Source organism: Prionailurus bengalensis, chromosome C1, assembly GCF_016509475.1.
Source record: "Prionailurus bengalensis isolate Pbe53 chromosome C1, Fcat_Pben_1.1_paternal_pri, whole genome shotgun sequence".
Classification (NCBI taxonomy): Eukaryota; Metazoa; Chordata; class Mammalia; order Carnivora; family Felidae; genus Prionailurus; species Prionailurus bengalensis.
The window spans coordinates 27,230,038-27,254,654 of record NC_057345.1 but is presented as its reverse complement, the minus strand read 5'-3'; the positions used below and the strand labels follow the sequence as shown (position 1 = coordinate 27,254,654).

General features: G+C 39.2%; 1 protein-coding gene across 4 annotated transcripts in view; it reads left to right on the top strand.

The window, feature by feature from the left end:
• The window catches only part of KIAA0319L (KIAA0319 like), a 97,355-nt gene that overhangs the window by 24,077 nt on the left and 48,661 nt on the right, over positions 1–24,617 (top strand). For all 4 annotated transcript variants that reach the window (XM_043574452.1, XM_043574450.1, XM_043574451.1 and 1 more), the window contains one exon: positions 5,864–6,393. In XM_043574452.1, the coding sequence (XP_043430387.1) occupies positions 5,864–6,393 (530 nt within the window). The remainder of the gene's footprint in view (positions 1–5,863; positions 6,394–24,617) is intronic.

The window sequence follows — 24,617 nt, the reverse complement described above, 5'->3', positions numbered from 1 at the left end:
TATACCTGTTCAGTTAATTCCAGGTTTAGCTACCTTTATTCTATAAAGGCTGAATTTCTTTCCTTCAGAGCACTTATGCTGGTTTGCAATCCTGTATTCATTATTATGTCTATTTAATCTAATTTAATCTTACATTCATTATTGTCTGTTTAATTGTGTCTTCCCCATAAATTATAATCTCCATCAAAGCAGTCCTAGCATGAGACAGATGCATTGTAATATTTGTTGAATGGATGAATGAATAAAGAAATAAAGATAATAGGTAGGTGGGAAGAAAACGTGCCTTTCTTAATTAAACCTTTGAGCTTATCTTTTACTAGACAGGAACAATTTGCATCTCTGTAAAAATCAAAATCATTTGTAACTTATCAGTCTTCTATAAATTAACATCTAAATTTAGGCTGTACTCATTAGTTAATAGTTCAAACAAAAGTACATTCTTTGGACCACGGGTTGGCAAACTTTCTTAAAGGGCCAGATAGTAAACATTGTAGGCTTTGTGAGTCTTAAGAAAAAACTCTATTGCAGCTAGTTAACTCTGCCATTGTGGAGCAAAAATAGCCATAGACATTTTATACGTAAATGAGTGTGACTATGTTCCAGTAAAACTTTATTTACAATAAATAGGCAGCAGCCAGAGTTACCCTTTGGGCCATAGTTTGCTGCCCCTGGTTTATTGAATCAGTAGTGATACCCCTTCTTTCATTCCTGATATTGTTAATTTGTGACTGCTGTCTTTTTTTTTTTCTTTTTTTTCCTGTCATCAGTCTGACTAGAGCTTTATCAGTTTTGTTGATCTTCCAAACAACCAGATTTTGGTCTCATTGATTTTTTTTTTTTCTGTTTTTTATTTGTTTTCGTTTCATTGGTTATTCTTATCTTTAGCTTTTCTCTTCTCAGTTTATTTTGGGTATAATTTACCCTTCTAGCTTTTATGATGAAAGTGTAGATCATTGATTAAAAAAAATTTTCTTTTTTTTGTTTAAAGTTTGGCCTTTTTTTCTCTAGATCATTTGGAATGTGTATAATACATATGTACAAACAAACATAGATTTCTGCAACTTTTAAAATTTAAAGTATCATGGGACTCTTTCTGTTGCTGTATATAGATTCTACCTCATTGTTTTCAGTTGCTGCATAGCATTCTAGAGTAACTGTATCTGTGTTGATAGACATGTAGATTTTTCATATATTTCACCTGTACAAACTATGCTGTAATGAAATTGTCACATGTGAGAAGTTCTTCAGGATAGACGTGCACAGAGTATTTTTGTTACATGTGTAATTTATTGAATGTCTCCCCTTTGATGCTCAGAAGGAATTAACTCGATGTGAATTACCACACTAACTACAATTGGTGGCTCTGTCTTTGTTATGAATTTTCTTATGTTGTTTAAGGGCTGAACTTTGGGGAAAAGTCTTCCTACTTTCATTACATTCCTGAGGTTTTCCTCCATATAGATTCTCTGATGTTCAGCAAGGCCTGAGCTGTGTCTGAAAGCTTTCCCATATTTCTTGCAGTAATAGGCTTTTTGTTCAGTATGAATTCTCATATCCATTAAGTTCTTCATAAAGACTTTCACACAGTCATTACACCAGTAGACTTTCTTTTCACTGTGAGTTTTCTGATGTCCAGCAAAGGATATGTACCTGAAAGATTTTCCCCATTTATTTCAGTGATAGGGTTTCTCTCTTGTATGTATTCATTGATGACTAATAAGGGTTGAGCTCTTCCTAAAGGCTTCTCCACATTCATTACACCAATGTGGTTTCTCACCAGTATTGATTTTCTGATGTGCCACACAGTTAAGTTATCCCTGAAAGCTTTTCATCGCATTTAAAAGGCTCTTCTCCACTATGCATTCTCATGATGAGTAAGGCCTGGGTTCTAAGCAAAGGCTTTTTCCACAGTCTTTTCATGTGTAGGGTTTCTGACTGGTATGAATTCTCTGATGACTTTAAAAGGATAAAGTTCATTTTGAAAGCTTTTCTACATTCATTGCATTTATGGGGTTTCTCTCTAGAATGGATTCTCTGACAACTGATAATTGTTGAGTCCTTCTTGAGGATAAGGTTACTTGTTCCTGTGAATTTTATGATGATTTAAAGGAAATGAGCTGGGGCACCTGATTCAGTCGGTTGAGCGTCCGACTTTAGATTTTGGCTCAGATCATGATCTCATGGTTCATGAGATCAAGCCCTGCCTCGGGCTCTATACTGACAGTGCAGAGCATGCTTCGGATTCTCTCTCTCCCTCTCTCTTGGCTCCTTCCCTACTTGTGCACCCTCTCTGTCTCAATAAACTTTAAAACAAAATCTTAAAGGAAATGAGATGAGTTGTTCATAAAGGCTATCCCATATTCTTTTTTTTTAACTTTATTTATTTATTTTGAGAGAGAGAGAGAACGTGAGTGGGGGAGGAGCAAAGAGGGGAGAGAGAGAATCCCAAGCAGGCTCTGCGCCGCCCACAGCGCAGAGCCCAATGTGGGTCTCAAACTCATGAACCACAAGATCATGACCTGAGCCGAAATCAAGAGTCGGATGCTTAATCAGACTGAGCCACCCAGGTGCCCCACTATCCCACATTCTTTACATTAATGGGTTATCTCACCTGTGTAACTTTTCTGGTGACTGATAACGGAAGAATTATATTTAAAGGCTTTCCCACATTACCGTGCCACTTCTCTTTGGAGCTTCTGTGCTTCCATTCCAGGCCTTTATCAATCATGACACTGTATGTTCACTCTTCTAGAGACAATCCTTCAGAAACGTTTTGCTTTAGGACTGATATCTTTGTTTCAAATCAGTACTCCTGGACTGTACAGGCACCTGGCAGAATTTTTCACACCTCCATCCAGGGCTCTACCCCTTGCTCCAGTGGGTGATTAATTTTGGTTTGAAAAAGAGAAGCCCCTTGGACACCAGATTCCCATAGTTTTCCAGCATCACATCCCTGTACGTATCCACTGAATGGCGTCCAGGTGTCTCTGTTCAGTGTGGGTAAAGGTCACAGCCACATGTGTAAATGTAGCTTGGGAGCCCTTTGTCTCCTTAGCTGCTCTTCAGAAAATCCTGATAAACCAATGGTTCTGGAGTCTAGAAGTCCAAAATCAAGGGTTGGTTCCTTCTGAGTCTCTGCATAGAGCCCTTCCTCAACTCTTCTTAGCTTCTAGTGGTCACTGCCAGTCATTGGTGTTCCTTGGTTTGTAGCTGTATCTCTCCAGTCTCTGCCTCTGTCATCACATGGCCTTCTCCTTGTGTGTCTCTCTAGATTATCGACTTTAGACTTTTCTTATTTTCTAAATAAGCATTTAAAACTGTAAATGCTCCCTCTAAATGCTGCATTAACTGCATCTCATGAATTTTTATATGTTATGTTTTCATTTTCATTCAGTTCAAAATCTAATTTCCCTCATGTGATCTCAACTTACACTTGGGATAAATTAGTGGTCAGTCAAAGATGAAAAGGGACCATTATCCAGTTGTCGGGAGCTCTTTATCTGTGTAGCTTCCTCCTTTCTGGTTGTTTGTTCCAAAATTCTTGCTATCACAGTCACCTCAAACTCTGTTTCCTCAGTGCAGCAAGTCTGCCCTAGTCTGCTTGGGCTCTCTCCTTCCTTGTGCCACCATCTGGAGCATGATGCTGTACGAAAAGCCCTGGTGGTCACAGGGCTCACCTTGTTTGTTTCCTTTCTCTCTGGGATCACATACCTGTTGTTCATGGTCTAAAAACAATTGTTCCATATATTTTGTCTAGCGTTCTAGCTACTCATGGTGGGAGGGCAAGTCCTATGGCAGTTTCTCCTGCAGGAGCAAAAGTGGAGGTCACGGTACATATTAAAAATTAAATAAAATAGTGGCTTATAGAAAAGTGCAGGTTATTTCATCTGTGTGGACCTCTTCACTATGTTAAATATGAGAGAATTACTCTGGGAAGAATGAGGGAAAGTTGGTATAAAGGTGACTGACGGTGGTTACTGAGGTAACAATTTATTGATTTCAACACAGTCTGTGTACTTAGCTGTTAACCAAGATTCATACCATTGGTTACTGTGTGGGAAGGTGGATGAGGATATGAGGGGTATTTCTGTAGCTCTTGGTAGCTTCATTTTTTTCATAGTTGCTATTTCTTCATTTTTCTTAAGGAAGTTCTATTTTTTCTAGGTTTCTAAATTGCCTTGTCTGATGTTAGGTTCGTGCCAATGTCTGTCTCTTTTCTTTTAATGAACAATGGCAGATTGGCTTCCATAGCGCCTGCTCAGTCATCCAGAAGCTTGCCTTTATTTTCCTTATATCTCTCAGTTGACTGGTGTTCACATTTAGTCTGCTGGACGTTTTGTAAGTATTTCCTGGGAGTCAAGTTGGCTTTGGCGGATTCTTCTTCTTCTTCTTTTTTTTTTTTTAAGCTTATTTATTTATTTTGAGAGAGACAGAGACAAGCAGGGGAAGTGCAGAGAGAGAGAGGGAGAGAGAGAATCCCAAGCAGGCCCCACACCTTCAGCGCGGAGCCCAGCATGGGGCTCGAACCCATGAACCGTAAAATCATGACCTGAGCTGAAACCAAGAGTCGGCTGCTTAACCGACTGAGCCACCCAGGTGCCCTGACTTTGGCTGATTATTCCATTGTTGCTCTGGTTAGTCATAGCCCTTTTTCAGTTATGTGTATGTGCAGACATGATTATCCATCTCTTCAGTGTTTTGGTTCTACTGCATATTTTCTATGTGTAATTTCAAGATATTTTATGTTCTAACCCCAGAGCCAGAGCTAGGGTGAAGAAAGAGACACATAAGGCACAAAATTGAAGGAGGTGCTCACTCTCAAGGTTGGGTAAGCCAACTCTGTACTTACATGACTCTGAGAATATATTCCTTCTTAAGTTTTGTGCCTGAGGCATTGATCTTGCCTCACCCTGGTTCTGGCCCTGTATAACCCTGACCATAGTTGGGTACAGATACCTATATAACTAAGACCTTAAAATGAGCTCTGTATAATAGCTTTCATTTAGAACATGCTTTGACTTTACTTCATCTAATAAAACAGAAGTGACGTAATATTTCACGAGAATTAATGCCATGCCTAAGGTAATTCAGTAGCCCAAAAGTTTATCCATAAGCAACAGTAACCAGAATTTTGAACCATGTTATTTATGTTAACCACACTAGGTCACTGTTGTACTTCTGTTCCTTTGTTTCTTATCATGACATGGCTTGTCAGTAGGAAGTTCATTCTAGCAGAATACCTCTCATGATTAAACTTTTTGGTAATCTGACTACTGATCAGCTCTGGTTGATACCATGATATGCAAAACCACCTGACTCTGGCAAACAGTTGGTTAGAAAATGGATGAACCTGTAACCTGTTGGAGGTGAAGAATACTCCGTTTGTGTTGCTGCCAGTTCAGTGGGTGGGGGTGGGGGTGGGGGGACTATTCCATCCTGTTCCACTACCTGTTCTTCTGGTCCCATAGTGCTTGCACTGTCCCTGAGAAAGGCCAGGACATGAGTGGAAGGTCAAGTGGTGGGACTCTGCCCCTTCCACCCCTCCATACACTTCCACCAGAATAGCTATTTTGTTTGTCTTGCTTTTTTTCATGAACTGGAATTCTGTATGAAAGGTCTATGTGGAAGGGACTCATTGAGAAGGGGAACCACCGATGAATGTGGAACAGTACTTCTATAAGCTAAAGTATCCTGAGCCAAAAAACACTCTATTTTGCTTCTTCTGTTCCATTTACTAGACAGCTTTCCCACCTTCTTAAAAACCAGTATTCAAAATAGCCTTAAATGTTGGTGTTCGGGGCACTTTACAGATCAGTAGTGTGTTTTTATTACCTCTTAAAATGTTTTCATTCCTTGTTTTTAGATGCCAGTGAGAGCAGGTGCCAGCATGAGAAGACAGAATTTGGAGTTGGCCTGAGATCTGGGGGAGAAAATCACCTCCGGCTTCTTGAAGGAACCCCCTCTCTCCAGTTGTGTTGGGCTGCTTGCTGCCAGGATTCTGCCTGCCATGCCTTTTGGTGGTTAGAAGGGATGTGCATTCAGGCAGACTGCAGCAGGCCCCGGAGCTGCCAGACTTTCAGGACAGACTCTTCCAATTCCATGCTGGTGTTTTTTAAAAAATTCCAAACTGAAGATGGTTTGGGCTATCCACCTGAAGAAGATGAACCACATATTCTGGGGCTAGGTTGGAGCAGGGTATCTTGGAGGAGACAGAATCCACCCAGAGCTCCACTCAGACCCACTGTATCTTCTAGTGACCAGCAGAGCTTAATCAGGAAGCTTCGGAAGAGAGATAGTCCCAGTGAAGAAGTAGCTACACATACAGTGACACAGCATTCTGAAATGAATGACTCCAAGGAAGTAGGTGATCTGAACACCAGTGGTTCTGCAGAGGTAAGCATATTGTGAATAAGGAGCAGAGAAACTGTTAAATCTGCTTTCACATTTGGCACACATGAGCAGTGAAACTGGTGCTTGTGGGAAGCACTCTATGCTGAGGAATATATGTATAAAGCTGCTTGGTGTCATCTTTGTGGGTGCAGCCCAGATGTTACAAGCATAGTTGGACCTTAGAGATGTTCACTGCATTACAAGTCTGACCATTGTTTTGGTAACAGCAGAAATCTGCTCATTATCTAGTCTAAGCTGGTTCTTGGCTACAGGTAAGTGCAGTTGTGTGGTGTCCGTTTTCACCAACAATTCTGCAGTATTTGCTGCCAGGTTGCAAAACACTTGATTGACATGGTTGCATTCAAGCTGTCCTCCCTCTTCCCCATCTCCCACGTACAAATACATTTCCTTATGGGGTAGTTTCTATTCCAGTCTGAAGTGCCATTCCTGGCACCGCAGACTAAGACCCGACTTACTGAGCTGGGGAGCCAGAGCTGGCCATTAGCCAAGAGGTTTCTGGGGTGACTTCTTACCAAGCTTTGTATGCCAAGGGAGATACCACCAGTAGAGTTTATTCTGCTTGTTATGTTTCTTCATTGTTGATCTTCCTGGGCAAATGATTAAAAGGAATGACTCACTCTGTGCTCAGCCTCCCTTGATTGCTGTGACTTATTTTTGTATTTGTTTTGTCCTAGTTGTTTCTACCAAGTTGAAGCCAGAGTGGGGAAGCTACTACATGCCAGGCACTATGTGTGCTAATCGTCGTACAATGTCATTTTGTTTGATTTTCATAACAATATTCCCAAATTGGTATTATTAGCCCTGTTTTACCAGTGAGGAAACTGGGGCCCAAAGAGGTTAAACAGTTTGATTGTGTAGCTAATGAATAACAAACCTAGGATTGGAATGCAGATTTAATATTAGGAAAAAACCTTTCAGTGCAATATTAGAGATACAGTCTTAGGTTTAATATGCCCCGTAAACATTAGACATCTGTTGTTAATGTCAGATACTTTACTAAGCACTAGAGATAGAAAGTGAGCAAGATGTGGTCCGTGCCCTCAGGGAGTTTACAGTGTAGTGGAGACTCAGACACAAAGGTTGGGTATTTATAATAGTGTGTAACTATTGCATTAGTAGAGTTACATATACAATACAGTAGGAACAGAAAAGAGGAAGTGATTCATTTGAACAGGCAGGTGGTATGTATATGCAGGGAAGACTTCACAGAAATGTTTAATTTATTATTATTTTTAATTAAAAACATTTTTTGTTATTTTTGAGAGAGAGCACGCGCGCGTGCACACGAGTGGGGGAGGGGCAGAGAGAGAGGGAGACACAGAATCTGAAGCAGGCTCCAGGCTCTGAGCTGTCTGTACAAAGCCCGACTTGGGGCTTAAACCCATGAACTGTGAGATCATTTCCTGAGCTGAAGTTGGACGCTTAACTGACTGAGCCACTCAGGTGCCCCAGAAATGTTTATTTTATTTCTTTTTTCTCTTTAAGCATTTATTACCTACACTAGATTATAATCCTCTTTTTAAAAATGTTAATTCCGGTGTGGTTAACATACAGTGTTATAGTAGTTTCAGGTGTACAATATAGTGATTCAACAGTTCCATATATTATCCAGTGCTCATCAAGATAAGTATACTCTTAATCCTGCTCACCTATTTCACCTATGCCCCCCACCCACCTCCCCTCTGGTAACCATCTTTAGTATATTTCTTGAAGGATGTGTAGGATTTCACTGGGGACAGAGGCACAGTGCATGCAAAGGCTCAGTCATTTGGCAAATACTTTTTGCACATTTCCTGTGTGCAAGGTATTATACTAAGCTAGGCACTGGGGATATTATAGTAAGTGAGATAGACAGGATTTCTCCCCCAACAGAGCTTATGCTCTGGCAAGGAAAACAGACATTATGTTTATAATACTTAAATAATTATAAGCTTAATATGGGTTTAAGAGGATAAGTGCAGAGTGCTGGAAGAGCATCTAACAGGGACCTAATTGAGACTAAGGGATATGGTTAGGTACTTTAAGTAAAGAAAGTTTAAGTTGAGACTTGATGTAGAAGGAGTTTGGAAAAGAAGCAAAGTATTTGAGGCAGAGAGCTAACAATTTCAAAGTTTGTTAGGTGCCCTAGAGCGTGGCAAGATCAAGAAGTTGAGAGAGGCTGGTCTTGTTCAACGTAGAAAGCCAAAGGTGAAAAAGGAGGGTTGTGAGCTGTGGAGAGCCTTAAGGCCTTCTTAAGATTTTGGTCTTTATCTTCAGGTCAGTGAGAAGTCATTAAAGAATTTTAAGTAGGGGAGGGGCGCCTGGGTGGCTCAGTCGGTTTAGCGGCCAATTTAGGCTTACGTCATGATCTCACAGTTCGTGAGTTCAGGCCCCGCATTGGGCTCTGTGCTGACAGCCCAGAGCCTAGAGCCTGCTTCGGATTCTGTGTCTCCCTCTCTCTCTGCTCCTCTTCTGCTCATGCTCATGCTCTCTCTCTCTCTCTCTCTCAAAAATAAATAAACATTAAGAAAAATTTAAGGAATTTTAAGTAGGGGATAACTTGATCAGATGTGTTGCTGTGTGGTGAATAGATTGGAGAGAGGCAAGAATGTACTTGGAGCAAGCAATATCATAGGCTCTTCAAGGCAAGGGAACCATTGTACTAGAGAAAGGTTGAAAATACAGGAAAGGGAATAAACAACAAATAATTCCATAAAGCGGTGGTTCACAAACCTTAGCATACATCAGAATCACCTGGAGGCCTTGTTGAAAACAGTTTGGCCCTGATTCCAGAGTTTCTGATTTAGTAGGTCTAGAGTGAGGCCTGAGAATTTGCATTTGTGACAAGTTCTGGAGAGGCCAATGCTGCTGGTCTGAGAAACGCACATTGAGAACTAGTGTCTTACAGGGTGAGTGCGTTTGAATCCTGAGCACAGAGGACCAAGATTAGCCTTAAGCAGGAGGAGATATCTCCTTCATGATGATAGGAAGGAAGAAATAGGTGAATATAGGTGTAGCAAAGGTGGGTTTGTAGGTTCAATAGAAGGAAATTGTGGTAGTTCTAATCTCATGCCTGTTTTTCTGAAGTGGGGTAGATTATTTGCTGAGAGTAGAAGCAGAGGTAGGTGGAATGGGCATAGGTAGGTAGTAGGCAGGAAAATCAGAGGTTTGGAGAGAGTGGTAAAGGTCTGAAACAGCCATTAGGAAGGCTGGGAGAAGGCCAAGCAGTAAGGAAATAGACTACTGGTAGCACTGAACACGGAGACTACAAATTTATAACAGTGGTACTGACATCTGCAGGTGTGTGAGTCTCCTCAGCAGCTCTCAGCAACCCTGTCAAGAAAAAGCAGTTTGATAGGTTGATTTACCCAAGATTGGAACTTTGCCAATCTTGCATAGAAGGAAATAGGGATGTGGAAGTCGAGGTTATTGTCAAGAGAGTGGATTAGGAAGATAGAAAAAGAGGCAAATAAATATAAGAGGGGCTAACTGACAGAAATATGATAGAGGAGTTTGGCATTTAGAGTTTTCCATGATGAGAGACAGACACAGGAGGCACAACTAAGTGTGTGTCCTGTAAAACTGGAGGTAGTCATCAGAGGATGGCATATATTTGTAAGATTATTTATTTTGGGGGGGGGGAGGGAACAAGCAGGAGATGGACAGAGAGAGAGAGAAAATCCCAAGCAGGTGCCATGCTCATCGCAGAGCCCAGTGCAGGGCTTGATCCCAACTCGGGGCTTGATCCCAACTCGGGGCTTGATCCCATGACTATGAGATCATGACCTGTGCCGAAATTGAGTTGGCCGTTTAACTGACTGAGCCACCCAAGTACCCCAAGGATGGGATATTTGAATCTAAGTTATTGGAGGTGGAGAAGTTCTGGCAACTACAATATCTAGGGTATAGTTGTGGAAGAGAGTTGCTGGGGTAGAGTAGACAAGGAGCTCAAAGAACTCAGGAAGCCCAAAATACATGTTACATGAGTTATCCATATAGACACTGAGATAGACTTTTATGATGATGATGATGATGATGATGATGATAGCAATAGCTACTGTTTCCTGAGTGAGCATTTACTGTGTACCAGATACCATTCTGAACCCTTGATGTATTTTTAACTCTTTTAATCCATACAACAACTCCTATGAAGTACTATTAGCCATCTCTATTTTATAAACGAGGAAACTCAGGAAGAGAGAGGTTAAGGAACATGGTCAAGGCAATATAGCTTGTATATGGTAATACCAGGATTTGAACCCAGGCACTCTGCTTCTATCCAGAGTCTGTCCTCTTAACCCTGTTACTGTTTAGGCAGTAAAGAGGAATTTCGAGAGCCAGATGTCAAAGCCCTCAGAAAAACAGAAGGAGTAGTGAGGCATTTGGGAGAGGACAGTGTGGTAAGGGTTGAATTGCAGCAAGATGGCAGAGGAGAGAGGTTTTACAAAAAAGGTAGAAGAGTAATGGTCTGCAAAGGGCATTGGGAAGGGGAGCAAATAAAATACTAACCTGCCTTCAGTTGTGACATATGGGAGAGTAAGGAGCCCTCATATTGCAGAGATACATGGGAAATAGTATCCTTAGGGAAGGGCATGCTCACAGTTAAGAATAGGTGCTCAAGGACCCTTTTATGGGCATGTGACCTGTGCAGTTGTACAAGTCCACACACTTAGGCTCTGTTCTCAGTTTGATGCATAGCTGTCATTGTCTTGAAATTCTTAATAGTTTTTCAATAAGGGACCCCACATTTTCATTTTGCACTGTATCCTGCGTATTATGTAGTATGTCCTGCAGGAGGTATAGGGAATAACACATGAAATGATGAGCTTCTAGGTGATTTTTGATCATGGAATAGAAATTCTACGTGATTACATGGAATTTTTGGTAGAAAGAAAAGGAAGTTAGGTCTCACAGGAGAGGAAGTGTAGGTAATTTAGGGAAAACAGTGTGGTATAATAAATGTTTAACAACTGGGTCCCTCCCTCCCCTCAAAGCCCCCAAAACAAGCCCTGAGTTGTAGATGTTGTCAGTTTCCATGGTGTAAATACAGCCACCATGACCATTTTGGAACTTCCAACATGAGTTGGGAGAGATGTGCACAGTCAGGTCAGATGAGCCAGCTCCAGCACACTTCCGATAACTGTGGTCAGTAAAATGAGAAGTAGACCAATAAAACAAGAAATACGGTAGATGTAGGCCTGGCAGTGTCCTGGAAGAGGGTAAAAACTCAAATTTGGGCCTTAGAGAATTCAGGTGTACCTTGGAAGGAAGATCCTGGGGTTGTGTTGCTGGGGAGTACTTTTTCTTCTTGTTTGCCTGCAGTGGACAGTAGCAATAAATTGCTGCTAAGGAATGGGATCTGGAGCTTTAGGGTCTAAAACAGAGAGTGGGTGGACATGGGGGGGAGGAATATTGAACTTGAACTATGAGCCGCAAGAGTAGGAGGGGGCCTTTGTGCAATGTTGCACAGAGGCATTTATATAGGTTGGCATCACTTGCTGAGAACTGTAAGCATTGTAAAATAATAGGGCAAAGTGAAGTCTTCAGTTCCAGACATTATGTTTGACCTTATATGCCATTCGTAGGAGCTTGAGGCCTTGGATAGTTCTGGAAGGGTGGTAGAATCACCTTGCGCGTTCAGAATAGTTAACTGGTAGGCATTTCTTTTAGGAGAGTACTTGCAGCTCAAACTTGTGCTTAATGCACTGGGGAAAGGGAAGGAAGTGTATACGCTGCAGATCTTCTCCTTCTAATTAGGGATGGCTGGCTAGCAGTACTAGTTTCTAGTTTGTACTGTTGGCATTAAGGTAGGTCAAGCAACTCTGCATCCAAAGTGGTAAGAAATTGTATCATAAATTGCTCTCGTCTTGCCTGAAATGCCTGCAGAGCTGTGAAGGCATTGGGTTGTTAGTAGCATTCTTCATTCTTTTGGAGACATACAAATATTGTATCTAAGAGCCGGTATTGTGGACCTTTTGCAGTTCCAAAAATGGAAAGGAATGTCACCAATTTATTCCCCTTTATCACCTTAAAGAAGGAGAGGCTCGTACTGCTTGGTTTAAGTGCTGTGTCCTTTCTGTGCGGTGAATTGTCTCTGAATTGTCAGCAGGAGGAGAATGAAGGCTTATTGCAGTTCAGCCACTGGCAGTTAATTGCTGCCAGGCCTGCTTTGTGAAACGAGGAGAGGAATGTTCTCTGAGCCCAGGAAATGAAGGTACAGTTAGGTATCCCCACATGGAAGGTTTGGCTTTAGGAAAACTGAGGCGCCCCTTTCTCTGCCACCACCATCATTTCATCCCCGGTAAGCCAGTGCCTTTCTGTGGGACAAATATCTGAGAGGATAAATGAGTCAAGCCTTTGGGCACCTCTCTGCTGCTGTTTTTACTGAGGAAAATTCTTGTGCTGACTCTACATCTTACCAGCAGATAGAGGTGTGGGGTGTGGGCAGCGACAGAGAAGAGCCTTGCATAACCGAGTACGAAACCCGGCCGTTCTGTCTCCCTTTGTCCCATGGTTTGGTTTGGTTTGGTTTGGCTTGGTTTTCAGGGTTTTTTGCTTGATCACTTTGTTTTGATTTTTATTTACTTTTTATTTTTTTGTTAAATTTTTTTAAATGTTTACTTATTTTTGAGAGAGAGAGAGAGAGAGAGAAAGAGACCAAGTGTGAGCAGGGGGAGGGACAGAGAGAGAGAGGGAACACAGAATCTGAAACAGGCTCCAGGTTCTGAGCTGTCAGCACAGAGCCCAGTGTGGGGCTTGAGCTCACTATCTGTGAAATTGTGACCTGAGCCAAAGTCAGACATTTAACCGACTGAGCCAACAAAGTGCCCCAACTTCTTTATGATTTAAAAAAAATCTCTCCTGGGGTGCCTGGGTGGCTCAGTGGGTTAGGTGGCCAACTTCGGCTCAGGTCATGATCTCACAGTCTGTGAGTCCGTGAGTTTGAGCCCCGCGTCAGGCTCTGTGCTGACAGCTCAGAGCCTGGAGCCTGCTTCGAGTTCTGTATCTCCCTCTCTGCACCTCCCCACTCGCACTCTGTCTCTCTCTCAAAAATAAATAAACATTAAAAAAATAAAAACTAAAAAATCTTCCCTATAATCCTTTAGGGCTGTGAAATTTTTGCCAAGGGTTCATTTATTCTTCTGGCTATTATTTCCTGACATATCTGGAATTCCTAAGGGCCAGGCCTAGTTTCCCTCAGATTCTCATTCTCTGTTATCTGGGCAGCGGACAGGCCAATAACTTTTACCAAAAATTGTTTAGCCTCAGGCCCCCTTCCAGCCCCCTGGCCTGGATAAGTTGTATGACTTTGCTACCCCTCAGTGACCAAGGCCCTTCTAGTACTGTCTGGGTGCACACATATGCACTAAATGCCCCCTCCCCCACCACCATTCTAACCTTACATTACTGGCTTATTGCATTGAAAGAAAAACTGGGTAGCCTGTGCCCTTGTTGTGTGTGGGTGTGCAGAAATCCCTGCAACTGTACTGTTCTTTTCTCAAAAGTATTAGTGCCCGAACTAGAATACCCTACCCTTTCCTTTTTCCTCCCCTCCCCCCTTAACTGCTCCCTTTCTCCTCTCATCTCCTAAATTTTCTGATTCTTTCATCAGCTTATCTTTTTTTTTTTTTTTTTTTTTAATCTATTTCACTATATGAAGTGAATTTAAAAATGTGTTTGTTGGGGGCGCCTGGGTGGCGCAGTCGGTTAAGCGTCCGACTTCAGCCAGGTCACGATCTCGCGGTCCGTGAGTTCGAGCCCCGCGTCGGGCTCTGGGCTGATGGCTCAGAGCCTGGAGCCTGTTTCTGATTCTGTGTCTCCCTCTCTCTCTGCCCCTCGCCCGTTCATGCTCTGTCTCTCTCTGTCCCAAAAATAAATAAACGTTGAAAAAAAAATTAAAAAAAAATGTGTTTGTTGGCTACTTTGTTTAAGGTTTTGTTTTGTTTTTTTTTTTTTAAGTAATCTCTATACCCAACATGAGGCTTGAACCTACAACCCTGAGATCAAGAGTCACACACTCCACTGACTGATCCAGCCAGGTGCCCCTGTTGGCTACTTTGCTAAGTTAACTTAGGATGCAGGCAGTGGTGAAGGTTTTGGTGTGGATGGGTTAATAGAGCGTTGCTAATTGGCACACCTTGAGCCTTGGGAAGAAAGTCTCAAAACCAGCCATCTCTTAGCCAACACCCTTATCATCCCTCTCCCTTTCTCTCTTCATGGTGGTCTTAGTTTCTCCAAGGAGACTATGAGAAGACATAACTTTGTAACTAACTGCTGCAAAAATAAACCCTGCCCTGTTCTCTAGCCTCAGCTTTAGTTGCTGAGAACTGGGTTGGTATGTCTTTAAACCCCACTGGCTTTGCTATTGTAGGAAGACTGTCTTCTAGTAGGATTTTTTGTTAATGACAATGATAGTTTTTGTTTTATTTTAATACAGTTGTGTCTCAAATCAAAATGTGTTGAAAGTTCAATTTCTATGAACCATTCGTTCTTTTTTATTAAGTAGTCACCAGGGTGGCATGCGTATTACCAAGGAGGGCCCCCTACTTGGACTGTGATGATATGGCCTGGATAAGTGTGAACATCCTGTGTGGGTTCTGCAGGCTCCTGATACTCAAAACCAAACAGCTCATGGTGGAAGTTTTTCGGGTCGTCTGGAATTATGATATTAATCACTGGGCTGGCTTGTTTGATGAGGGGAAGGCAGTCCCAACTAGGCCTGGGGAGAAAGCAGAAGGAAGAAGTGGGAGAAGGAGTGAGAGAGAAATGGCGAAAGAGAATGTGAATAGAAGCCTCTCATCATTCTGAATAAAGCTTCTTTGAAGATGAAATAGGTGTATGCACCTGGGGCATGATTATATGACTTACGGTTAGTTCAGAATTAGGTTGGTTTTTATTTCTGTCAAGTGCCAGAAAAAAATTGCCTAAGGAAATTTCACCCAAATCTCGACCCTATATCATCCTCTACAAATTTTTAGTATTACTTCATAGTTTCTGAAGTAAAATGATTTGCTTCATATCTCCTCTTCCTGCTTTTTAAAAATTTAATAATAATAAATAATAAACAAATTCTTTAAAAATAAAAATCTGCCTGCCTTGCTTAAAAGGATTTATACTCTTCTATTTCTGGGAATCTGTTCTAAAGTAGCAATTCCTAAATAAAGAAAGAGCTTCATACACAATGATAAGATGCTATTTAATTAAAAAATGGAAGCAGTCTGTCTAATAAGGGGAAAGTTGAAGTTGTTCAGCCATTAAAAATATATTTTTGATTAGGGGTGCCTGGGTGGCTCAGTTGGTTAAGCGTCCGACTTCGGCTCAGGTCATGATCTCACGGTTTGTGAGTTCGAGCCCCGCGTCGGGCTCTGTGCTGACAGCTCAGAGCCTGGAACCTGCCTCAGATTCTGTGTCTCCCTCTCTCTCTGCCCCTCCCCTGCTCATGCTCTGTCTCTCTCTGTCTCAAAAATAAATAAAAACATTTAAAAAAATTAAAAAATATATATATTTTTGGTTATATGAATAGCTTTTCTCAACTTCCTCTGCTTTCCACTTCAGCCACACAGAATGCTTGCTCTTCTGTGGATACCATACTTTTTTTTTTTTTATAGTTTAAGGAATTTTTATTTATTTTAACTTTTTATTTTTTTATATATATTTTTAATTTTATTTTTTTAATTTACATCCAAATTAGCATATAGTGCAACAGTGATTTCAGGAGTAGATTCCTTATCTGCCCCTTACCCATTTAGCCCATCCCCCATCCCACAATTCCTCCAGTAACCCTCTGTTTGTTCTCCATATTTAAAAGTCTCTTATGTTTTGTCCCCCTCCCTGGTTTTATATTATTTTTGCTTCCCTTCCCTTATATTCATCTGTTCTGTGTCTTAAAGTCCTCATATGAGTGAAGTCATGATATTTGTCTTTCTCTGATTAATTTCACTTATCCTAATACCCTCTAGTTCCATCCATGTAGTTTCAAATGGCAAGATTTCACTGTTTTTGATTGCTGAGTAATACTCCATTGTATATATATACCACATCTTCCTTATCCATTCATCCATCGATGGACATTTGGGCTCTTTTCATACTTTGGCTATTGTCTATAGTGCTGCTATAAACTTTGGGGTGCGTGTGCCCCTTCGAAACCGCACTCCTGTGTCCTTAGGATAAATACCTAGCAGTGCAATTGCTGCGTCATAGGATAGTTCTATTTTTAATTTTTTGAGGAACCTCCATACTGTTTTCCAGAGTGGCTGCACCAGTTTGCATTCCCACCAGAAGTGCAAAAGAGTTCCCCTTTCTCCACATCCTCACCAACATCTGTTGTTGCCTGAGTTGTTAATGTTAGCCGTTCGGACAGGTGTGAGGTGGTATCTCATTGTGGTTTCGATTTGTATTTCCCTGATGATGAGTGATGTTGAGCATTTTTTCATGTGTTGGTTGGCCATCTGGATGTCTTCTTTGGAGAAGTGTCTATTCATGTCTTTGCCCATTTCTTCACTGGATTATTTGTTTTTTGGGTGTTGAGCTTGATAAGTTCTTTATAGATTTTGGATACTAACCCTTTATCTGATATGTCGTTTGCAAATATCTTCTCCCATTCTGTTGGTTGCCTTTTAGCTTTGCTGATTGTTTCCTTTGCTGTGCAGAAGCTTTTTATTTTGATGAGGTAGGTCCCAATAGTTCATTTTTGCTTTTGTTTCCCTTGCCTCCGGAGACATGTTGAGTAAGAAGTTGCTGCGGCCAAGGTCAAAGAGGTTTTTGCCTGCTTTCTCCTTGAGGATTTTGATGGCTTCCTGTCTTACATTTAGGTCTTTCCTCCGTTTTGAGTTTATTTTTGTGTATGGTGTAAGAAAGTGGTCCAGGTTCATTCTTCTGCATGCCGCTGTCCAGTTTTCCCAGCCCCACTTGCTGAAGAGACTGTCTTTATTCCATTGGCTCTTCTTTCCTGCTTAGTCAAAGATTAGTTGGCTGTACGTTTGTGAGTCCATTTCTATTCTGTTCCATTGATCTGAGTGTCTGTTTTTGTTCCATATGAATACCATACTTTTAAAAAACAGCTTTCTTGAAGTGTAATTGACATAAACTGTATGTACATGTTTAAAGTGTATAATTTGTTTTAACAAAAATATACCTATAAAACCATCCCCACAAAAAAGGTAATGAACATATCCGTTACGCCCCAAAGTTTCCTCCTGTCCCTTTATAATCTGTCCTTCCTTCTCCCTCCCTTACCCCAGGGCAACCACTGATCTGCTTTAGGTTATTATAGATTTTCCAGAATTTTTATATAAATGGAATCATACATTATGTACTCTTTTTAACGACTTTATTGAGGATGCCATAAAACTCACTCCTTGTAAGCATACAGTTTTGTGATTTTATTAAGGATAGAGTTGTGCATTATCACCACCATCCAGTTTAACATTTCTGTCACCCCAAAAACTTCCCTTGTGCCATCCCCACTCCCACTCTTAGCCCCAGGCATCCACTAATCTCTTTAAATTTGCCTTGTCTGGACTTTTCATATAAATGAGCCATGCAATATGTAGTCTTTTGAGTCTGGCTTCTTTCACTTAGCATCATGTTTTGATGTTCATCCTTGTTGTAGTATGTGTCACATCCTACATAGTGTGTAGTTGGTTCCCTTTAATTGCTAAATAGTGTTCCACTGTATGGATACATCATTTGTTTATCTGTTCACCTGTTGATGGACATTTGAATTGTTTCTAGATTTTTGGGTGCAGATAAGGCTGTTAGGAAATTTGTGTAAAAGTCTTTGTATGGGGATATACTTTGATTTCTCTTGGATAAATACCTGGGAGTGGAATAGCTGCATCATATCGTAGGTATATATTTAATATTATAAGAAACCGCCAAACTTTTTCCAAGCAGTTGTACCATTTTACATTCCCATTTGTAATGTATGAAAGTTCTAGGTGTTCCACCTTCTCACTAAACTTTGTATGGTTTTAGACATTGTAATAGGTGTGTTAATAGTATCTCATTGTGGCTTTTCTTTGCATTTTCTTCATGACTGATGGTGTTGAACATCTTTTCATGTACTTATTTGCCATTTATATATTTTTTGGTAACGTGTTTATAGTTTTCCCCATTTTAAAAATTGGGTTGTCCTCTTACATACATATTCTGCATATATGTCATTTATTAGAAATTTGATTTGTAAATATTCTCTCAATCTGTGGCTTGTATTTTCATTCTCTTAGCAGTGTCTTTTGAAGAGCAGATATTAATTTTGATTATGTCTAGTTTATCAGTTTTTTAAATTTATGGATCATGCTTTTGGTATTGTGTTTTAGAAAGATTTTATCCTAACTTCAGAAAGCTTTATAGTTTTAAGTTTTTAAGTTCAGGTCTAGAATGTTTTTGTGCATGGTAGGAGCTGTGGATGGAAGGGTTTTGTTTTGTTTTGTTTTTTAGCATATGAATATCCAGTTGTGGTAGCACCATATTTTTTGCATCCTTTCTCCACTGAATTGCTTTTCACTTTATTGAAAATCAGTTAACTATATACTTACAAATCTATTTCTGGACTCTTTTTGGTTCCATCATTTTATTTGTTTATATTGATACATTGTCTATATCAACACCACCCTGTCTTTTTTTTAAGTAAGTTCTTTGCCCAATGTGGGGCTTGAATTCATGACCCTGAGATCAAGAGTCGCCTGCTCTACCGACTGAGCCAGCCAGGCACTTCAACACCACACTGTCTTGATAATGATAGCTTTGTAGTAAGTCTTTTATTCAGATTATGTAAATCTTACAGCTTTGTTCTTTGTTATCAGAAATTTTTTGGCTAGGGGAAGCCTGGGTGGCTCGGTTGAGCGTTGGACTTTGGCTCAGGTCATGATTTCAGGGTTCGTGGGTTTGAGCCCCACGTTGGGCTAAGCTGATGGCATGGAGCCTGCTTTGGATTTTCTGTCTCCCTCTCTCTGCTCCTCCCCCACTCACATGCTCTGTTTCTCTCTCTCTCCCTCAAAAATAAATAAACATATAAAAAATTTTAAAAAGAAATTTTTGGCTATTCTGGGTCCATTATGTTTCCATATAAATTTTAGAATCATTTTGTCAAAAAAATCATCTTGTCAATTTATTTTTAAAAAGCCTTCTGGTATTTTTATTGGGACTATCTTGGGGCTATAGATCAATTTGGAGAGAATTGATAGCCTAATAATAATAGTGATCTAGTGATCCATGAACACAGTGTATCTTTCTTTTTATTTACATCATCGTTAATTTCTCTCAGCAATGTGTTGTTTTCAGGGTACAGATCTTGCACATATTTTGTCACTTACTTCTAAGTATTTTATACTTTTGGTGCTATTATAATTGGCATTTAAAAAATTCAGTTTCTAAAATGCTCCGTGAAAGAAACTATAAAAAAAATTCAGTTTCTGTTTGTTGCTAGTGTGTAGAAATATAATTACTTTTTGTAGATTGATCTTGTATCCCGAAACCTTGCTAAGCTCACTTAATCATACCAGTAACTTTTTTGTAGATTCCATTGGATTTTCTCTATTTATAATCATGTTGTCTGTGAATAAAGACCATTTTACTTCTTTTCTGATGTGGATGCCTGTTACTTCTTTTTCTTGCCTTATTGCACTGCCTAGAACCTTTACTACAATGTTGAATAAAAGTGGTGAAAGTGTTGATGTGAATTTGTATCAGGAATAAATGTTGGGTTTTGTCAAATGCTTTTTTTTTTTTTTTACATGTATTGATATGATCATATGGGTTTTTGTTTTCAGTGTGTTAACATGGTGAATACCTTGATTGATTTTGAGTATTAAATTACCCTGTGTTGCTGAGATAAAACCTACTTAGTCATAATATATTATCCTTTCTGTATATTGTTATATTTGGTTTACTAAAATTTCGTTATGAATTTTGAATTTGTATTCACGAGGGATATTAGCCTGTGATTTTTAACATCAAAGAAATACTGGCCTTATAAAATGAGCTGAAAGTTTTAACTCTTTTCGTTTCTTGGAAAAGTTAGTGTAGAACCGGTACTATTTATTCCTTAAATGTTCAATATAATTCCCCAGTGAAGCTATCTTGACCTGGAGTTCTTTGCAGGAAAATCTTAAACTATAAATTCATCTATATAATAGATACACAGCAATTTAGGTTATCTATAATAGTTTGTCATGAGTGAACTTGGGCATATTGTGTCTTTCAGGTAATTTGTGCATTTTGTCCCAATAGTCAAACTTATTGGCATAAAGTTGCTCATAATATTCCCTTATTGCCCTTCTAATAACTGTAGAACCTGTAGTGATTATATTGGTAATTTGTGTTCCCTTCCGCTTTCTCCCCCCCTCTCCCTGCATCAGACTGACTAGATTTTCTTAATGAATCTTTGGTTTTATTCATTTTTCTCTATTGGTTTTCTATTTTATTGATTTCTGCTCTAATCTATTATTTCATTTCTTCTTCATAATTTGGATTTCATTTGCTCTTTTTCTAGTTTCTTAAGATATAATCTCAATCGTTAATTCAGATTTTTTTCTAACATAGGCATTTTAGTGCTATAAATTTCCCTCTAAGTACTGCTTTAGCTGAATCCTACAAGTTTTGATATTTTGTTTTTACAGTTTCATTCAGTTCAGAATACTTTTAAATTTCCTTTTTGACTATTTCTTTGACTCTTGGGTTATTTAGAAGTATGTAATGTGGTATCCAAATATTGGGGGGGAGGGCCTTCCAGATATTGTTGTCTTATTGATTGGTAATTTAATGTAATTTTAATGCATTGCTGTCTGTGAATGTTGTATGACTTAAATCCTTTTAAATGCATTGAGACCTGTTTTATGGTTCAGAAAATGGTCTGTCTTGGTAAATGTCCATTGTGTATTTGAAAAGAATATGTATCCTACTATTATTGTTGGGTGAGTGTTCTATAAATGTCAAATAGGTCAAATTGGTTACTGTTGTTCAGATTTTCTATATCTTTACTTATTTTCTGTTAGTTTCTATCAGTTATTTAGAAAGGTGATGAAATATCACACTATATTTGTGGATATATCTGTTTCTCCTCACTGTTAGATTAGCTTTTGGTTCATGTACTTTGAAAATTTTATTAGCTGTGTAAATGTTTAGGATTGTTACATACTCTTGGTGAATTGGCCCTTTTATCATTATAAAATCATCTTCTTTATCTTTGATAATATTCTTTGCTCTGAAATCTGTTTTGTCTGATATTGATATATCCAGTCAGGTTTTCTTTTGGTTAGTATTAGCATAATGTATCTTTTTTCATGTTTTTACCTTTAACTTACTTGTGTTTTTATATTTAAAATGTATTTTTTATAGGCTACATATAGCTGGATATTGCTTTTTTTCCAGTCTGAGAATCTCTGGTGATTAACTGAGATATGTAGACTATTTAATGTGACTACTGATGTGATTGGAGTCAAATTCTACTACCTAGTATTTATTTAGTGTTTGTCCCACGTGTTTTTTGTTCATTTTATCCCTATTTTTATGCTCTCCCTGAAATTAACTATTTTTTATTCCATTTTACCTGCTTTTCTTGATTTATTAGTGGTGATAGGCAGAACAGGAGGCCAATGTCCAACTCTCAGGAACCTGTGACTATGTTATGTTACATAGCAAAGAGGAAGTAGGGTTGCAGATGGAATTAATGTTATTAAACAGCTGACCTTAAAATAGGGAGATTATCTTGCATTTTTTGGTAGGCCCAATTTATGCACAAGAGTCCTTAAATGTGGAAGAGGATAATATAACTATAGAAGAAAGACATAGAGAGATGTAACATTGCTTGCTTTGAAAATGGAGAGAGGGGACCATGAGCCAAAGAAAGTAGATGGCTTCTAGAAAATGGGAAAAGCAAGGAAACAGATTCTCTCCTAAAGCCTCCAAAAAGGAATAAAGCCCTGTGAACACCTTAATCTTACCCCAGTGAGATCTGTGCTGGATTATTATCCTGCAGAACTGTAAGATAATACATTTTTATGGTTTAGGCTGCTAATATAATTTTTTACAGCAGCAATAAAAAGATTAATAGTTATAATAGTTATGTAGTTTTACTGGTTGCTATAGAGTTTATAGTTCACATCATTAGCTTATCAAGAACTACATTCAAATGATATTTTACTAGTTCATATATAATGTAAGGGCCTTACGACACTTCTGTTTTCTCTTTCCATCCTTTGCTCTATTGTTGTCATACATTTTACTTCCACATGTTATAAACCATAGCATCTATTACTACTATTTTTGTTTTAAACAGCCAGTTACCTTCCAAAGAGATTTGAATAATAAGAAGAAATATATAACCAATTAGTTACTATTTTCAGTACTCTTTATTACTTTATGTAGATCTAGGTTTCCATTTGGTATCATCTTCTTTGTCTTGAAGGATTTTCTTTATCATTTCTTGTGGTGTAGGTTTGTAGTGATGAATTCTTTCAGCTTTTGTATGTCTGAAAAGTCTTTATTTCACCTTCATCTTTGAAAAATACCTTTGCTGTTTAAGTAAATCTAAGTTGGCAGGGTTGTTTTGTTTTTGTTTTTGTTTTTTTGCTTATAGTACCTTTTTTATTAAAAAAAATTTTTTAATGTTTATTTTTATTTTTGAGGGAGACAGAGACAGAGTGTCAGCAGGGGTGGGACAGAGAGAGAGGGAGACACAGAATCTGAAGCAGGCTCTGGCATGGCTGGAGCTGTCAGCACAGAGCCTGATGTGGGCCTTGAACTCACGAACCTGAGATCATGACCTGAGGCAAAATTGGATGCTTAATCGACTGAGCCACCCAGGTACCCTATAATACCTTTTTTTAAAAAAAGTTTATTTGAGAGAGAAAGAGCAGGGCAGGGCCAGAGAGAGAGAACCCTAAGCAGGCTCTGCCATGTCAGCGCAGAGCCCTACATGGAGCTTGATCCTGCGAACCGTGAGATCATGACCTGAGCCAAAATTGAGAGTTGAACACCTAACCGACCGAGCCACCCAGGTGCCCCTGCTTACAGTACTTTAAAGATATTGTGGCAATATCTTCTAGCTTGTGTTATTTCATTGAAAAGTTGGCTGTAATTTTTATATATTTCTTTCCTTTATACATAATGTGTCTTTTTTCTCTGGCTGCTTTTACGATTTTATCGCTGTTTTAAGTAATTCCATTGTTATTCCTTGGTGTAGTTTTCTTTCTGTTTCTTATCCTTGGAGCATAAACTCAAATTTATATTCAAGTGTGGGTTTATAGTTTTCATCAGATTTGGACATTATTGACTATTATTTTTTTCAAATATTTTACTGTCCCCCCTTCCTTTGAGAACTCCAAAGTGTTTTTGGTCACTTGAATTTGTTTTACAAGTTGCTGCTACTTTGTTCATTTCTTTTCAGTCTTTTCTCTGCGTGTTTCATTTCAAATCATTTCTGTTAGTATGTCTTTAAGTTTACTTATCTTTTCTTCTGCATTGTCTACTGTGCCATTTAATCTTTGCAATGTATTTTATGTATGTGTCTGTACTTAAGCCAGGATAACAATACCTTAATCACAGCAGTGGCTCACACAAACACAAAATTCTCCACAGTGTATTTTTCATCTTACACATTATAATCTTCATCTCTAGAAGCTTGATTTGGATCTTTTAAAAAAAATATCTTCCTGGGGCTCCTGGGTGGCTTAGTTGGTTAAGCATCTGACTCTGGCTCAGGTCATGATCTCATAGTTTGTGAGTTTGAGCCCCACATCGGGCTCTCTGCTGACAGCACAGAGCCTGCTTTGAATTCTCTGTCCCCCTCTTCTTGTGCCTCTCCCCTACTCACTCTCTTTCTCTCTGTCTCTAAAATAAATAAACATTAAAAAAACTAAAAAAAAAAAATCTTCCGTGTCACTACTTAATATATGAAGTCACGCACTTTTTCCTATAGCTTCTTGAATATATGGAATATAATAATTATTATTTTAATACCTTTGTCTACCAGTTCTGTTCTCTCTGTTATTTCTGGGTCAGTTTTAATTAATTGATATTTTTCCTCATTACAGGAGCATTGTTATTCCCAAGTATTCTATTTTTAAGCCTCGTTTCCTTTCCTTACTTGCTCTTCTTGGGCAAGCTTATGTATTCCCACGGCTTCAGTTGCTATCTTTGGGATCTTGATTCCAACTCTGGGTCGCTTTGAATTTCCCAGCTGTACCTCAGGTTTAGTATGTCTAAAACATAACTTGCCTGTTATT